Source organism: Coregonus clupeaformis, chromosome 14 (assembly GCF_020615455.1).
Source record: "Coregonus clupeaformis isolate EN_2021a chromosome 14, ASM2061545v1, whole genome shotgun sequence".
Classification (NCBI taxonomy): domain Eukaryota; kingdom Metazoa; phylum Chordata; class Actinopteri; order Salmoniformes; family Salmonidae; genus Coregonus; species Coregonus clupeaformis.
The window spans coordinates 22,705,949-22,725,193 of NC_059205.1; the positions used below are offsets into that span (position 1 = coordinate 22,705,949).

The 19,245-nt window shown below is 43.6% G+C and overlaps 1 protein-coding gene across 1 annotated transcript; it reads right to left on the reverse strand.

Annotated features, from left to right (window-relative positions):
• Positions 1–1,275: 1,275 nt before the first annotated feature.
• Positions 1,276–16,343, reverse strand: LOC121581365 (ataxin-10-like). The gene is made up of 9 exons (XM_045224853.1): positions 16,298–16,343; positions 15,953–16,048; positions 15,127–15,292; positions 14,945–15,025; positions 13,769–13,919; positions 13,500–13,608; positions 11,014–11,148; positions 9,632–9,694; positions 1,276–1,460 (listed from the first exon to the last, which is right to left on the reverse strand). Exons 1-9 carry the CDS (start codon positions 16,341–16,343, stop codon positions 1,276–1,278), a joined length of 1,032 nt encoding a protein of 343 aa, XP_045080788.1.
• Positions 16,344–19,245: the final 2,902 nt, after the last annotated feature.

Genomic DNA, 19,245 nt, shown 5'->3' on the forward strand with positions numbered 1-19,245 from the left:
TTTTCTGTGTTTGAAAAGCATTGCAGGCAGCCACTCGAGCAGAAGTAAAGGCCGTGTTTTGTTAGCCGTCTGAAATGCTAGGGACCGGAACCTCATAAGCTCCCCTCACTATACCCAGCGGATTGGGGAAAGTCAACCCGATTGTTTCAATACATTTTGTCATAAAAAAATAAGGGACAGAGTAAATAGGGCGGAGCGGCGAGTGGGCCGGGTGACTAAAGCAATGTATTGTTGAGGTGTCAGGACCGGTCAGCTTATTCAGTGGGGGGGTCTGATTCACTCGCACTGCCACTCACACTATCTGGTCTCTGTCTACAAACACATATACTACTACTTACACAAGGGCTCACTGTCTACACACTGCCAATCACACTCCGGCTGTCTGTCCTCTGTCTAGCTGGCTGCTAAAGATCCACACCAGTCAAAGTACACACACACACCGCAAACAAACCTGCCACATAACAAAGGTTAGGTTATTGAAATACGTAAGGAAGTTGACGACTGGTGTTGTTGGTTGGAATATCTACTTGTAACTAAATCTATGGGTTTTTTTTTTGTAAAGAAACATGCTGTACCTGAAGGACAGGAATAGTCCTTTGTATCACTGATATTATCACCAAAAATCCAAAACAGGGTGGTAAAAGCAGATATAGTGCAAAGCAAAATGCATACCCTGAGCAACACCCTTAGAATGGAAGGGGGCACCCTGTATAGTTTGGTTAGCACCAATAAATTGGTTTGAAATAATTTGTGTGAAAACGAGAAACATCCTCCAGTCAAAATGCCTGAGGTTTCCATAAAATGTGAGAGTTCCTGAAGCTAGCTTGAAGTCGGATCGACATTCCAGTCCAGCTCCTTAATGTTTCGGTCATTCTCTCGCTTTTTGTTGATTTCCGCAAAATTGATTGGTTTTGGGATTAGATCCCACCCCCTGCCGATGTCAGGAGTCTCTCAGAGGGGTGAAAGGGCAGGAAACAGGGCTGCTCTTTGTTGGAGGATTATACCCCAACACTATATCACAGATACCAGCAGGAGTCCACTCAACTCATAGAAACCCTTAATTTCCCTTTAATACTCCACACTAAACCTACTTTTAAATAAGGGCCCCTCCTATGCGTTTTGTGTACCATAAAAAAACCGCAGCAGGAGATTAGGTCTAGTCCATCCCACAGTTCAACCAAGGCTAGAGCTAAAAAGTAGTGCCCTACCAGAGCAAAACAATAGCACACTAAAAAGTAGTGCAGCACTATGTAGTCCTTAGAGTTTAGGGCACCTTTAAGGGTCTTTTGAACAGGGTTTGAGCAGCATGTTACCATCTCTCTTCTCTACTCTGAAGCCCATGGCCCTCAGGGCGGAGTCATCGGCCACCCCGCAACGTTCTAGAGCTGCCACCAGCTCCTGATTCTCCAGGTTGTGTTCTAGAATGTTCCGGGTGGCAAAGATGGCCCACTGGCTGATGACTGGTGGAGAAACAACGGTTAATGATGGCATTACATATACATTTATGGCACAAAGAGAGTGTGAGTTAAAGTTAATTTTTTTACTATGGGAGAGGAACAAGACGAATGTAGAAACTGGACTCTCAAAAGCTTTTTTCTACACCAAAACTACCCACATTAGTTGCTGTCTCCAACACATTCACACATACTCCCTTTCAACCACCAATCAAAGTAAAGTAACACTAACCCACTCTCAATTAGCTACCACCATCCCCACTGTACAGGACACTATCAGTACAGTGAGTGAGTACTGTATACATTTTGAATGACAAGGAAGCTACCCAGTCTCCCGCCCCCTCCAGTCCTCTTCCTCTCCACATACAGTGGGGAAAAAAAAATATTTAGTCAGCCACCAATTGTGCAAGTTCTCCCACTTAAAAAGATGAGAGAGGCCTGTAATTTTCATCATAGGTACATGTCAACTATGACAGACAAATTGAGAAAAAAATCCAGAAAATCACATTGTAGGATTTTTTATGAATTTATTTGCAAATTATGGTGGAAAATAAGTATTTGGTCACCTACAAACAAGCAAGATTTCTGGCTCTCACAGACCTGTAACTTCTTCTTTAAGAGGCTCCTCTGTCCTCCACTCGTTACCTGTATTAATGGCACCTGTTTGAACTTGTTATCAGTATAAAAGACACCTGTCCACAACCTCAAACAGTCACACTCCAAACTCCACTATGGCCAAGACCAAAGAGCTGTCAAAGGACACCAGAAACAAAATTGTAGACCTGCACCAGGCTGGGAAGACTAAATCTGCAATAGGTAAGCAGCTTGGTTTGAAGAAATCAACTGTGGGAGCAATTATTAGGAAATGGAAGACATACAAGACCACTGATAATCTCCCTCGATCTGGGGCTCCACGCAAGATCTCACCCCGTGGGGTCAATATGATCACAAGAACGGTGAGCAAAAATCCCAGTACCACACGGGGGGACCTAGTGAATGTCCTGCAGAGAGCTGGGACCAAAGTAACAAAGCCTACCATCAGTAACACACTACGCCGCCAGGGACTCAAATCCTGCAGTGCCAGACGTGTCCCCCTGCTTAAGCCAGTACATGTCCAGGCCCGTCTGAAGTTTGCTAGAGTGCATTTGGATGATCCAGAAGAGGATTGGGAGAATGTCATATGGTCAGATGAAACCAAAATATAACTTTTTGGTAAAAACTCAACTCGTCATGTTTGGAGGACAAAGAATGCTGAGTTGCATCCAAAGAACACCATACCTACTGTGAAGCATGGGGGTGGAAACATCATGCTTTGGGGCTGTTTTTCTGCAAAGGGACCAGGACGACTGATCCGTGTAAAGGAAAGAATGAATGGGGCCATGTATCGTGAGATTTTGAGTGAAAACCTCCTTCCATCAGCAAGGGCATTGAAGATGAAACGTGGCTGGGTCTTTCAGCATGACAATGATCCCAAACACACCGCCCGAGCAACGAAGGAGTGGCTTCGTAAGAAGCATTTCAAGGTCCTGGAGTGGCCTAGCCAGTCTCCAGATCTCAACCCCATAGAAAATCTTTGGAGGGAGTTGAAATTCCGTGTTTTCCAGCGACAGCCCCAAAACATCACTGCTCTAGAGGAGATCTGCATGGAGGAATGGGCCAAAATACCAGCAACAGTGTGTGAAAACCTTGTGAAGACATACAGAAAACGTTTGACCTGTGTCATTGCCAACAAAGGGTATATAACAAAGTATTGAGAAACTTTTGTTATTGACCAAATACTTATTTTCCACCATAATTTGCAAATAAATTCATTAAAAATCCTACAATGTGATTTTCTGGAGAGAAAAAAATCTCATTTTGTCTGTCATAGTTGACGTGTACCTATGATGAAAATTACAGGCCTCTCTCATCTTTTTAAGTGGGAGAACTTGCACAATTGGTGGCTGACTAAATGCTTTTTTTCCCCACTGTATGCCTAGTCAGCATCTGCGACCAGGCCATGGGCCATGTAGCTGTGTGGCTGTGGCCCAGACCTGGGTTCAAATAGTATTCTAAATTATTTCAAATACTTTATCTGTATTGATTGAGCTTGCCTGGCTGAATGGACCAATAGAATAATCTAAAACCGGCAAAACCCACACTCCGGGCAAGCTACCCACTGGGGACAGACGTCCTTTTAACGTCTAGCTTTGGTTTACATTTGCTTCAGTTGTCAACTTAAGTGAATTTGACTTGAAATCAACAAAACATTTCATGTCATTGGATTTATGTTGACCTTTCAAATCCAATTAGTTTTCCACATTGATTCAACGTTATCACATAATTTTTTTGTTGAATTTACTTGGAAACAACAATGATTCAAACAATTTTTGACCAGTGGGTAGAGCAAATGCTCAAAGTATTTGAAAGATTACAAATAGTATTTGAACCCAGGTCTGGCAGTGGCCCACCTGATGAGAGCAGAGGGAGCTCAACAGTAACCATCGATGACAACTTCCTTCCTGAGGGAGGTCAGGCTCAGATTAATAGCTCATCCCCTGGTGAAAAGACAAGTTGGCACCGTGCCCTGACCGGGAGATAGCCCCCGGGGGGTTGACGGAGGCGGACTCAAACTAAGCTGATGTTGTGTCAGTGCCAACATCCACCAACAGTATAAACATGATGGATAAACGACGCCTGCTGTATAATAATTCACCACAGTGACTTGTATGTAGACATACACTCCCCTAAATTTATTTGGACAGTGAAGTTAAAACGTTTAATTTGGCTCTATACTCCAGCATTTTGGATTTGAGATCAAATATTTTATGAGGCGAAAGTACAGAATGTCACCTTTTATTTTAGGGTATTTTCATACATACAGTTGAAGTCGGAAGTTTACATACACTTAGGTTGGAGTCATTAAAACTCGTTTTTCAACCACTCCACAAATTTCTTGTTAACAAACTATAGTTTTGGCAAGTCGGTCAGGACATCTACTTTGTGCATGACACAAGTAATCTTTCGAACAATTATTTACAGACAGATTATTTCACTAATAATTCACTGTATCACAATTGCAGTGGGTCAGAAGTTTACATACACTAAGTTGACTGTGCCTTTAAACAACTTGGAAAATTCCAGACAATGATGTCATGGCTTTAGAAGCTTCTGATAGGCTAATTCACATCATTTGAGTCAATTGGAGGTGTACCTGTGGATGTATTTCAAGGCCTACCTTCAAACTCAGTGTCTCTTTGCTTGACATCATGGGAACCTCAAAAGAAATCAGCCAAGACCTCAGAAAAAGAATTGTAGACCTCCACAAGTCTGGTTCATCCTTGGGAGCAATTTCCAAACACCTGAAGGTACCATGTTCATCTGTACAAACAATAGTACGCATGTATAAACACCATGGGACCACGTAGCCATCATACCGCTCAGGAAGGAGACGCGTTCTGTCTCCTAAAGATGAACGTACTTTGGTGCGAAAAGTGCAAATCAATCCCAGAACAACAGCAAAGGACCTTGTGAAGATGCTGGAGGAAGCAGGTACAAAAGTATCTATATCCACAGTAAAATGAGTCCTATATCGACATAACCTGAAAGGCCGCTCAGCAAGGAAGAAGCCACTGCTCCAAAAGCGCCATAAAAAAGCCAGACTACGGTTTGCAACTGCACATGGGGACAAAGATCGTACTTTTTGGAGAAATGTCCTCTGGTCTGATGAAACAAAAATAGAACTGTTTGGCCATAATGACCATCGTTATGTTTGGAAGCCGAAGAAAACCATCCCATCCGTGAAGCACGGGGGTGGCAGCATCATGCTGTGGGGGTGCTTTGCTGCAGGAGGGACTGGTGCACTTCACAAAATAGATGGCATCATGAGGAAGGAAAATTATGTGGATATATTGAAGCAACATCTCAAGACATCAGTCAGGAAGTTAAAGCTTGGTTGCAAATGGGTCTTTCAAATGGACATTGACCCCAAGCATACTTCCAAAGTTGTGGCAAAATGGCTTAAGGACAACAAAGTCAAGGTATTGGAGTGGCCATCACAAAGCCCTGACCTCAATCCTATAGAAAATGTGTGGGCAGAACTGAAAAGGCGTGTGCGAACAAGGAGGCCTACAAACCTGACTCAGTTACACCAGCTCTGTCAGGAGGAATGGGCCAAAATTCACCCAAGTTATTGTGGGAAGCTTGTGGAAGGCTACCCGAAACGTTTGACCCAAGTTAAACAATTTAAAGGCAATGCTACGAAATACTAATTGAGTGTATGTAAACTTCTGACCCACTGGGAATGTGATGAAATAAATCATTCTCTCTACTATTATTCTGACATTTCACATTCTTAAAATAAAGTGGTGATCCTAACTGACCTAAAACAGGGAATTTTTACTAGGATTAAATGTCATGAATTGTGAAAAACTGAGTTTAAATGTATTTGGCTAAGGTGTATGTAAACTTCCGACTTCAACTGTATCTGTAGAAATGAATGCACTTTATGCATCTAGTCCCCCCATTTGAAGGTGCCATAAGTATTTGGACAAATTCACTTAGTGCATCAAATTTAGTATTTCGTCCCATATTCCTAGCACACAATGACTACATCAAGCTTGTCAAATCAAATCAAATTTTATTGGCCACATGCGCCGAATACAACAGGTGCAGACATTACAGTGAAATGCTTACTTACAGCCCTTAACCAACTGCACATTTATTTTTAATAAAAAAGTAGAATAAAACAAAAACAAAAAGTGTTGAGAAAAAAAGAGCAGAAGTAAAATAAAATAACAGTAGGGAGGCTATATATACAGGGGGGTACCGGTGCAGAGTCAATGTGCGGGGGCACCGGCTAGTTGAGGTAGTTGAAGTAATATGTACATGTGGGTAGAGTTAAAGTGACTATGCATAAATAATTAACAGAGTAGCAGCAGCGTAAAAAGATGGGGTGGGGGGGCAGTGCAAATAGTCCGGGTAGCCATGATTAGCTGTTCAGGAGTCTTATGGCTGGGGGGTAGAAGCTGTTGAGAAGTCTTTTGGACCTAGATTTGGCACTCTGGTACCGCTTGCCGTGCGGTACCAGAGAGAACAGTCTTTGACTAGGGTGGCTGGAGTCTTTGACAATTTTGAGGGCCTTCCTCTGACACCGCCTGGTATAGAGGTCCTGGATGGCAGGAAGCTTGGCCCCAGTGATGTACTGGGCCGTACGCACTACCCTCTGTAGTGCCTTGCGGTCGGAGGCCAAGCAGTTGCCATACCAGGCGGTGATGCAACCAGTCAGGATGCTCTCGATGGTGCAGCTGTAGAATTTCTTGAGGATCTGAGGACCCATGCCAAATCTTTTCAGTCTCCTGAGGGGGAATAGACTTTGTCGTGCCCTCTTCACGACTGTCTTGGTGTGTTTGAACTATGATAGTTTGTTGGTGATGTGGACACCAAGGAACTTGAAGCTCTCAACCTGTTCCACTACAGCCCCGTCGATGAGAATGGGGGCGTGCTCAGTCCTCTTTTTTTTCCTGTAGTCCACAATCATCTCCTTTGTCTTGGTCACGTTGAGGAAGAGGTTGTTATCCTGGCACCACACGGCCAGGTCTCTGACCTCCTCCCTATAGGCTGTCTCATCATTGTCGGTGATCAGGCCTACCACTGTTGTGTCGTCGGCAAACTTAATGATGGTGTTGGAGTCGTGCCTGGCCATGCAGTCATGGGTGAACAGGGAGTACAGGAGGGGACTGAGCACGCACCCCTGAGGGGCCCCCGTGTTGAGGATCAGTGTGGCAGATGTGTTGTTACCTACCCTTACCACCTGGGGGCGGCCTATCAGGAAGTCCAGGATCCAATTGCAGAGGGAGGTGTTTAGTCCCAGGATCCTTAACTTAGTGATGAGCTTTGAGGGCACTATGGTGTTGAATGCTGAGCTGTAGTCAATGAATAGCATTCTCACGTAGGTGTTCCTCTTGTCCAGGTGGGAAAGGGCAGTGTGGAGCGCAATAGAGATTGCATCATCTGTGGATCTGTTGGGGCGGTATGCAAATTGGAGTGGGTCTAGGGTTTCTGGGATAATGGTGTTGATGTGAGCCATGACCAGCCTTTCAAAGCACTTCATGGCTACAGACGTCAGTGCTACGGGTCGGTAGTCATTTAGGCAGGTTATCTTAGAGTCCTTGGGCACGGGGACTATGGTGGTCTGCTTGAAACATGTTGGTATTACAGACATGTTGAAAATGTCAGTGAAGACACTTGCCAGTTGTTCAGCACATGCTCGGAGTACACGTCCTGGTAATCCGTCTGGCCCTGCGGCCTTGTGAATGTTGACCTGCTTAAAAGTCTTGTGACTCTTCAAACTTGTTGGATGCATTTGCAGTTTGTTTTGGTTCTGTTTCGGATTATGTTTTGCCCAAAATAAGTGAATGGTAAATGTATTGTGTCATTTTGGAGGTACTTATATTCTATTTTAATAGAATGTTTCTGAACACTTCTACATTAACGTAAATGCTACCATGATTACGGATTATCATGAATGAATCGTGAATAATGATGAGTGAGAAACTTACAGATGTACAAAGATCATGCAACCAAAATATGCTAACCGCCCACCATTACTAATAACAGGGGAGGTTAGCATTTTTGGGGGGGTATGAATCTTTGTTCCTCTGTAACTTTCTCACTTACCATTATTCACGATTTATTCAGGACTATTCATAATCATGGTAGCATCCATGATAGAGGTTCAGTTCTGGGACTTTCTTCTACTCCAAAATGAATAAAAAATGTTTAATGCTGACACCATCTAAAATATAATTTCCAGAAATGAGCCCAATAACATATTGGTAAAAACTATGTTTAAAATTATTTTTAACATATTGGACCATGCACATAGCCTATACATGGTCTATATTATCAGATGTGCTATTAGCAATAAACATTATCACCTGTAGCACAAATTATGCAGCATCATGGCTATAAATACATAGGCTGAAGCATGGGGTTTGTCCATCTGCATTTCCCCCACTGGACACACCATCCTGATTATTAAATTATTATTCATTATTCTTCTTCACTCAAAAAATAATAATATGTGGTTTCTATTACAAAGTATGTCATTGCTCTTTTAAGCCGCCATTGCCCCTTTAAGAGCTCTGTTGTGCAGTTACACCTAAACCATGCCTAAAACTCCAAATGTAATATTTTTTTAATGATGCCACGAGCAATTTTAGGAGTAGAGAAATAAACGTGGTAGCAATGAAAAGCTGGGATCCCCCTCTTTCTTAACAAAGGCCATTGCATTAAGAATTATTGTGCATTGACTGCTTGTCAGAATACATGTTTCCCTCCCTATGGCTCTCGCTACTTGAAGGCGCCTCGAGAGGAATATTTATCTCGCATAGAACACATAACAAGCCGACTAGGTAAATAGGACAACTATTCTACTATGGAGTTGTCTGATTTTGTTTTACAACATTACATGGCAAAAATAGTAGCACTGGAAAGTTAAATCCTGATTTGAATTACTTTGCCAGCAGCTATAAGTAGGCTACACACCGCTGTTTGAGGGTCTACACAGGATCAAAAACGACCTCTCCAGAACCCATATGACAGAAATCCCATCACGGCGATGGACAACTTTAACCCCTGTGCATCCAACAAGTTTGTAGAGCCATTAGTCATTGCATGCTAGGAATATGGGACATAACACTAAACTTGATTACTTTAATAGACATAAGTGAATTTGTCCAAATACTTATCACACCTTCAAATAGGGTGACTAGATAAATAAAGTGCTTTCATTTCCAAACGGTAAAACAAATATTTATGACAATAACCTCAAATAAAAGGTGACATTCTTTACTGTCGCCTCATGAGATTTTTTATGTCAAATCCTAAATGTTGGGAGAATAAAGACAAATTTACACATTTTAGCGTCACTGTCTGTCCAAATAAATACATAGGGAGTGTATACAGTAAAATATATCTATCATCCACCAACATTGACTTATGACTATAAACATGGTAGATAAACATACGTTTCAGCCACCACAATTACTTACAGGAAGACAATAAGGATGATACATAAAAGTACAAAGATCATTAGGTTAACATCCATCCACAGTGGCTTATAACATGATAGTTACATGACTAGTATAATTTATTCACCACAGGGACATCAGATTCTAGACAAATCATTAGGATACAGGGATTGTTGCTGTCAATACTACAGTTGTCCATAATGAGAGGAAGACCATCCAGTTCCCTAACTTGGAAGAAAAAAAATACATATATATATATAATCAAAACAAAGATATTTACAATGCAGAAATAGAATCTCCATCTCCACCCAAAAACAACTACTTTCTCATCCAAAACACACAGTAAAAAAACACTAGTCTCACTAATTATTCTGTTTGGCTTGAGTCTATGGATAGGGCCAATTTAAAACAATGCTGAGATGATGATTTTCCTTATGGAAGAAGAAGCTGTTTAAGTGTTGTGTTTCCTTGGTTTCTATAGGACAATCTCAATAACTAACCAACATCTATGTCCCTATCAGCCAACATTGAGGTCCCTTATCCTTAGGAAATCCCTACTACCACGGAAAATAGCCGTGTGTGGTTGTGGGTTGGTCTAAAGCTGTCACAACGTGTTGCACTGGTCTCTGTCACCCATCTAATTATATAGGTGAATTTAGATACATGTGGTTACTCTGCAAATTCATTGGTAGAGTCATGAACGGCCATAGCAAGAGAGAAAATGCTGAGTTAGTTACTGTAAGTGTGTACTTTTTGTTCACTCAAAATCTAAAATCATGAATTTAAGCCTATATGTAAAAAAGACTTAATCAAAGATTGTCATATCAAATTATTATTAATTTGCTGAGAGCCGGCAAAGGGTTACTACTATCATTCTCAAGGGCCTTGTAAAGTGGGAGTGGGTTTTTAAGCCGCTGCAAGTGCACACATGCCAGTCAGTTTGCCAGTCAGTGATAGCTGCCGATAGCTGGGATGGAACAGATAATGAGTAAGGAAATTTTTCTCTTTCCTCCATTAATGTAATAATACCACCACCATGAGGAAGCCAATATGGCTCAGTGCCACGATGGACTCAAAAGCACTTATTCTCTCTCCGGTGTGACCCATGAAGCACAAATACAGCATGCGGAGATTACTGTATGTGCTATTTAACTCAACATGTGTCTCAAATGACATCCTATTCTCTTTAGTGAACTACTTTCCACCAGTCGATTAGAATAGGAAGTGTCATTTTACACTTTCACGGACTCTCCTTGCCTGACCTTTTACACATGCTTCTTCACCCTATATCTGTCATTTCCAAGGATTAAACCCCTCTTTTAGACACTGAGATAAGCACCCTAAGGGCTGATTTAAGGGTTCAAAAGGAGTCTGCAAATCCTACTCTGAAAGGATGCGCTCACAGACAAAACTCGTGGAGGGTGAGTAAACTTCAAAGCCTAGGATGAAATGTAGTTTATCAATGGTCTTGCAACACAAGAGAGTCAGTTATTTAATCTTTGACCCCCACACCCATATTTTGTCCACTATCTGCACTATATCTGTGCCAGCTGTATGCCTGTGTGTTGTGTGTCGGTACTGTTTGTCTGATGTCTGCTGCTGGTGGCAAAACATATTTCCCTCATTGGGGCTCAATACATTCTTACTGGTCTTCCCCAGAGCATGGACCTGCTGCAGGAGATCTGTAAGAGGAGAAAGAGAGATTGTCACGATCGTCTAACATAGAGGACCAATGCGCAGCGTTGAAGGTGAACATATTTTATTACTATAAATGATCACACGATCAAAAAACACAAACGAAAACGTGACGTCTACGGTTTCACACAAACCGAAATGAACAAGAAACCACAAACACAACGTGAAAGACAGATAGTTAAATATGGCTCCCAATCAGAGACAACGAGCCAACAGCTGACACTCGTTACCTCTGATTGGGAGTCACTCAAACAAAGAAATACAATAACCTAGAACCCACCACAAAACATAGAAACTAACACCCTGGCTCAACATACGAGAGTCCCCCGAGCCAGGGCGTGACAGTACCCCCCCCTAAAGGCGCGGACTCCGACCGCGCCAACGAAACACAACAGGGGAGGGACCGGGTGGGCACTCCGCCTAGGCGGCGGATCCGGCTCCAGTGGAACAGGCACGTGCCGTGCCGGACCGACGACGCACACCACTGGCTTGGTGTGGGGAACAGGCACGGGCCGTGCTGCACTGACGACGCACACCACTGGCTTGGTGTGGGGAGCAGGAGCGGGCCGGACAGGGCTGACGAACCGCCCCACAGACTTGGTGCTGGGAGCAGGAATGGGCCGGACCGGGCTGGCGACGCGCACCACAGACCTGGTGCGGAGAGCAGGAACGGGCAGAGCCGGGCTGACGAGACGCACCACAGACCTGACGCGGGGAGCAGGAATGGGCCGGACCGGGCTGGCGACGCGCACCACAGACCTGGTGCGGAGAGCAGGAACGGGCAGAGCCGGGCTGACGAGACGCACCACAGGCTTGATGCGGGGAGCAGGAATGGGCCGGACCGGGCTGGCGACGCGCACCACAGACCTGGTGCGGGGAGCAGGAACGGGCAGAGCCGGGCTGACGAGACGCACCACAGACTTGATGCGGGGAGCAGGAATGGGCCGGACTGGGCTGGCGACGCGCACCGCAGGTTTGGTGCGGGGAGCAGGAATAGACCGGACCGTACTGGGGACACACACCACTGGCTCCACACCGGGATCTGCAACGGGCCGGACCGGACTGGCAACACACGCCAGTACCTCTCGCCGTGCCTCCACACCTTCCATCCCCTCTTCTACCAGTGGCCCCCGTAACCCGGCGGCCTTCTCCGGCAACCCATTGGACCGCTCTATCGCGGCCTCCTGCTGGTCCGCCGTCCTGAGCCCCCCCCTAAAAAATTTCGGGGCGTCTCTCCTACCCGTGGACCACGTCTCCATATCCCTCGCCAGCTTCTCGCCCTTCTGCCATAATGTCAAGCCCTTGTCTTCCTCCCTCGGCTTGACCCAGTCCAGGAGGCGAAGGAGATCTGTGAGGGATCTCCCTGGCGACGGCTCCTGGACACGCTGCTTGGTCCCATCTTGGTGGTTTCTTCTGTCACGATCGTCTAACATAGAGGACCAATGCGCAGCGTTGAAGGTGAACATATTTTATTACTATAAATGATCACACGATCAAAAAACACAAACGAAAACGTGACGTCTACGGTTTCACACAAACCGAAATGAACAAGAAACCACAAACACAACGTGAAAGACAGATAGTTAAATATGGCTCCCAATCAGAGACAACGAGCCAACAGCTGACACTCGTTACCTCTGATTGGGAGTCACTCAAACAAAGAAATACAATAACCTAGAACCCACCACAAAACATAGAAACTAACACCCTGGCTCAACATACGAGAGTCCCCCGAGCCAGGGCGTGACAGAGATGAATAGGAGAACAACACATTTTACACAAAAAGGGATACAGTAGCAGAATATCAAATCAATCACATTTTCTTATAAAGCCCTTTTTACATCAGAGGTTGACAAAGTATCCAGGGGCCAGGAAAAGACAAAATAACATAATCAGTGATCAGAAAAAGGCAACAGAGAACAGAAAGGCAAAATGATCAATTAGACAGAGAAACCTGTTCTACAGAAGAGGTGTAGTATCAGAGTCCTGTTGATGACAGATGCAGTTATTTCCACGTGACTGCTGTTTCAATGCAACTGCGTCTCTCTCAACAGAAGGGCATGAACCTGCTGGTACTTTAAGTGTCATAGTTCCGTTCCAACACAGTATAACTATATTATGTCACAGGATTTGTAGTGAAAGTGTAAACTCTAAACTGTGGGCCACCTTCTTTGCCATGGACATTTGAGACATAGTGTGACATGCTGGTGGTTTTTATAAAAAGAATAACAGCACACACAGCCATTTATCAGGGCTCTAATGTCAAAAGATTAAGCATCATAGGTAAAAGGTTGTGTAAACATCCAGTCCAATAGACCATGGTGTACTATTTATTTACCAACTGTAGACTTGAGGAGGTCAGGGTGGTTCTGCAGGAACATGAACTGTTTGTGATCAGAGGTCATCTCACAGAGAACATCTAACAGGCTGATCACAGTCAGGGCCTCCTACAAAATACAACACAAATCAATTAATCACCCAACCAATCAATCAACCAATCAAAAAAGTATATCTAAGATGTCACAGAAACAGCAATAGCAGAAACAGTCAGGTACCCAGGCTATGGAACAGGTGATTTATACAACCAATCAATCAGATCATTGATACCTCATTGTCTGATTTGGAGGCGAGTGTGAGCACGGCCCCACAGCGCTCCTGGAAGCAGGATGCCAGGAAGGTAGCTACAGTGGGGGGGATCCCACAGTCCTTAGAGTCCTCCTCTCCCAACTGAGCAGAGATCAGCTGCAGCAACGTCACCCTGCAGCTCCATCAATTTTTATGTAATTAATTGATTGGATTTAAAAAGTAGAGCTTTTCTAGAAGCTCAATGTAAGGAGGAAACTCATGTCATCCATGACAAATTTAGGGCCATCAAAGGGAGAAAGAATTGCTGACTTCGGGTGTAGGTGTACTACACCAACATCAAGGCGGTGACCCGATCCTGCAGGTTCATGCTCTACAACATTCGGAGAGTACGACCCTGCCTTACACAGGAAGCGGCACAGGTCCTAATCCAGGCACTTGTCATCTCCCGTCTGGATTACTGCAACTCGCTGTTGGCTGGGCTCCCTGCCTGTGCCATTAAACCCCTACAACTCATCCAGAATGCCGCAGCCCGTCTGGTGTTCAACCTTCCCAAGTTCTCTCACGTCACCCCCCTCCTCCGCACACTCCACTGGCTTCCAGTTGAAGCTCGCATCCGTTACAAGACCATGGTGCTTGCCTATGGAGCAGTGAGGGGAACGGCACCTCCGTACATTCAGGCTCTGATCAGTCCCTACACCCAGGCGAGGGCATTGCGTTCATCCACCTCTGGCCTGCTGGCTCCCCTTCCTCTGCGGAAGCATAGTTCCCGCTCAGCCCAGTCAAAGCTGTTCGCTGCTCTGGCACCCCAATGGTGGAACAAGCTCCCTCACGACGCCAGGACAGCGGAGTCACTCACCACCTTCCGGAGACATTTGAAACCCCACCTCTTTAAGGAACACCTGGGATAGGATAAAGTAATCCTTCTACCCCCCAAAAAAAAAAAAAAAAAAAAAGTATAACTGTAAAGTGGTTATCCCACTGGCTATAGGGTGAATGCACCAATTTGTAGTCGCTCTGGATAAGAGCGTCTGCTAAATGACGTAAATGTGCCCTTGAGCAAGGCACTTAACCCTAATTGCTCCTGTAAGTCGCTCTGGATAAGAGCGTCTGCTAAATGACTAAAATGTAAATGTACTAGTTTCTAAGTATTTGTGAGAGTAGGTAAATTCTTGAATTGGATTAACTAGATTCAGTTACCTCTCCTGATGGCTCATCCCTGCATACATGTTCTTAACGAGCACTGACGACTTGAGGAAGTGCTGGGTAGCAATCAAAACCCTGTCAAAAATATTTACAATTCATGTTTATATAGTGTGTGTACAATCAACACACACACACACAGCAACCCCCATCCCCCACAACCCTCAGAGGGTACCTACGTCCAGTCCAGTTCTGACTGAGTCCTACACAGCTCCATGACCTTCAGGGCCAGGTGGATGTTCCCTGTCTGAGCCAGTTGCTCCACCTTGTGTTCATCTAGACAGGTGTGGAGCACCATGGAGGAGTAGCCCACTGCCCTTTCATCATCCACACACAGCAGGGCCCTGTGATCAAAGACAACACAGACTTGACTAATCACTCACACCTATAAGATCCCTGCAAACACAGACAACACAGACAGGTGTGGAGCACCATGAAGGAATAAGCCACTTCCCACTCATCATCCACTCCCAGAAGGACCCTGCAAACACAGCCAACATAGAAATCAAACTGGATGGTCTTCAGAGATAGATGGGATGGGCTAAGGGTAGTTGAAGGATGGGATTAAAAACAAACAAAAAGATAACTACTGCAAAATACATTGTGTCCGTAAATTGTATATAGTATGAATCAGCTGGAAGTAGAAGCCTAAGTATTGTTGTCCATTAGTGTACTCCAATTAGGGGAGAGGTGGCAAGGTTAGGGGAAAATAATAAAGGAATACAATTGTTTGTCAAAAATTTAATAAAACAGCCAACACAGCAGTAACTTTGATCCAGTCTGGGACGATTCGCTGACACTATGCTTTCATGCATAAAACCCTTAGATTGCAGTTTGTAGGCCTAAAGGATCAATAAAGAGGAAGTCCTTATTCCTAATGTGAATTGTGAAAACCATGTAAGGCTAGACTTTGAGCTTAATTCTTTCGTGTTAATTTCCCATACGTGATTTGCACAATAGCTCAAGGCCTTGAGGTGAAACTGATGTAGGGCCCAAGTACTTAGAAGAGAAGATCTGGAAAGATGAGCCTCCAAATGTCATCTTTGCAGAACTGGTTATCAACAGCAAGGTTTCCAATTAACTGTATCCCACATCGAAGTGCTAGATCAATGGTAAAGTGCAGAGAACAACAGTCAGATGTGTTTAAGAAGACCCTTAAGAGAGATGTTATTATTATTATTATATATTATTATATTATTATAGATGTTAAGAAATTGCAAAAATCCTATCAAATTTGAACGTTTACTATACAGTATGCTACAATTGTTTTTCAAGTAAGCACACAACTGCAAATATCAGGAGATTACGCTTATTCTCTTCAGCCATAGGAGGGAGAATAAAAACAATCACCTTCAAAGATGTAGTCAGTGTTCTCAGACTTCAGTTTCTGAAGCATGTCTAGGATTCTGATTGACAGGTCAATAGCACCAAGGGACCTGGATAAAAAGGTAGATTTGCTTATGTTTTAACCAACCAGCACACACACACACACAAATACAGAGGGGGGAACACTTCATAACAGGGAAACGCATTGACTCACAACCTGACCCGTCACTATCTGACACACAAACCCCTAACAACAATAGGGTTATAGGGTTCTAGATAGAACACCCCCCGGTTTTTGAAGTGTAAACTGTATGTTGGTTGAATTCCTGTGAAAACAAAACTACTGACATGGATGTGCTTGGTAATGTTATTAACTCTTCCTTGACTGTGCGTGCATGTTTGTGTGTGTGTGCGCGCGTGATTGGATTAGAGCGTCTGGTAAATTAATAAAATGTAGGTCCAATGTAAAACATTTGTGTGCATGCTTTTGTGTGTGTCAAGTAAACTGGAATCAATACTGACTGCAGCCCACCTCATTAGGGACTGGGCTCTGAAGCATGCTGCGGTCAACTGCAGGATCAGTTCATCAACCTCTACATCTGCAGCCTGGATCTCCTCTGATAGCTTTGACAGGATCTTCATTAGGCTCCTGAAGGCTTCATACTCACTGCAGTCTCTGTAAGTACACACACACACACACACACACACACACACACACACACACACACACACACACACACGTTGACTTGGGTGTAGCTTTTAAAACAGTCAACTGAACACACAGAAGGCTTGAGAATAATAGATCATACAGAAAACTAGCAATGTTTCACTTATACAGCCAAAAGCAGGACATGGGTAACATGATAGCTAGCTGCTGCAGCTGAGCTTGCCTTGGACTGTTTAGCTGAGGACTTTTGCTAGCTAGTTAGCTAGCTAGCCACATTTAGCTACATATCTCTCCCCTTTGCGCACCAGTAATCCTGAATTCGTAACGCATTTGTTAGCGATTGTATAACAGGTAAATGGTTTTCACTGAACTTCTCGGCGAGAATACTTTCTTTAAAGTCTCACTGCCTCCTTCTCACAAATGATCCCAAAAATATAAAAATTAAATAAAGTTGGTTCAACACAGTGGCGGGTCATTTTGACCCTAGGACAACGGGAGGGTTAAATAATGTTGGAAAGTCCATCCTTTTCCATGCTGGTTCTGCCATATTTGTTTGTATTGCTCTCCAGTGTGGGTGGGACTTCCGTGTTATATCCTGGTGTTTGATTAGATAAAACCAGGAAGGAGGCGGTGCTAGAACATGTGTTCTCCCAAAATCATCAATTTGATGGAACGTTGAAATCGAAATCAAGGATATTTCACCATCATATTTCCATGAAATTAGCAGTTTAAATGATTGGATATGTTTTAGTATTTTTTCACATAGGAAATAGACATAGGTAGCTATATGTACATGAAAGCAAAGCACAAGCTACAGATTATTGTGATCATGCCATGAGTTTCACAATGACCCCAGCTAGCACATAATGTTCTGAGAATCATGTTTCTTACAGAATCTCAAAGTCGCTTTTAAAAAACTAACAAAAACAAAGATTTAAAAAAAAAACGTTATAGTTAAACATTGCATGCATCTATAATCACATTTGCGTGGTGGCATTCAGTAGAGCGGAGCCGTTTTTAGGATTTCGGCACATGGGGATTTTCTTTTGTTGCAGGGTCTGGAAAAACATTGGCCTTTTATAAACGCATTTCATGCAATTCTACGTCATTTACATGACATAATACATTAGCATATACATTTTTTATACCACACAAATGACCAAAATGAGTGGCTACTCTGACAGTGCCAAACTGAGAGCAATAAAAACGACCTGGTCTTGAACGCAAACAATAACCAAGGCCAATGGAGAGACACAGATTGTCCAAAATTAGATTTTTTTTATATATAGGCTATAGCAGGCTACTATATAAACTTTCCAGTGGCACTGCCTCACCCAATGTTGAAGACGAAGCCTAGGCTCCTCACCGGTGATGGCTGATGCTTGTGCCAGTAGCCTATCAAAAGATGATCAAGCTACTTTGAAAAACAGACAGTTTAGTCTTCTCTTTCTACAGACAGATTAGTCTTCTCTTTTCAGCAGTAGACATTTGCTTTCCAAACGTTTTTCTCGAGATTTGTGAAAGGCGAATTGACAGCTGCAACCAACCAGAAATATAATCCAAAAATGGCAGTTCCCATTCAAATTAGGATTGGCAGCCATTGCTAGCGTACCCATGAGTTTAACAGTCAAATTGCTAGGGTTAGAGGTTCCAATACCCTTCTATGGAGAGAGAGACATATGAACTGGCACTCCCCAGCCAGTTTATTAGGTACCCGTTCACAACAATGGATCGCTCCGACAGACAGTGAGTCACGTGGCCTTGGCTTGCTATATAAAGCAAGCAGACAGGCATCGAGGCATTCAGTTATTGTTCGATTGAAAGTTAGAATGGACAAAACGAGTGACCTAAGCGACTTTGAGCGTGGTATGATCGTCGGTGCCAGGCCTGGGCTTTTCACGCACAACAATGTCTAGAGTTTACTGAAAATGCAATGATTTTATTTGTCGGTTCAGACAAGAGTAATATACTGTAATTTTTTGCTAAATTAATTTTAATTTAGGCAAAATTATTTACTTTTCTATGGATCATATTGTAAGAAAATAGTGACTGTCTTAACAATGGAACTCTAGTAGGCTCTTTGGTATCACATACACTTATGTCAGTCTCATTAAGACTGCAGAACTTGCAGTGTACAAGCTTAACCTTTATTAATGGAGTACAACATAACATATGAACTGGCATGACACTTTCTCCCACAGGTGTCCAACAGAGCTAACCCAAAGCCATGCCTCCAACAAGCCACACCTCCAGATCCTCTAATAGGCTGCCGCCGCTACATTGCCCCCACCTAAGGGGTCAGTCA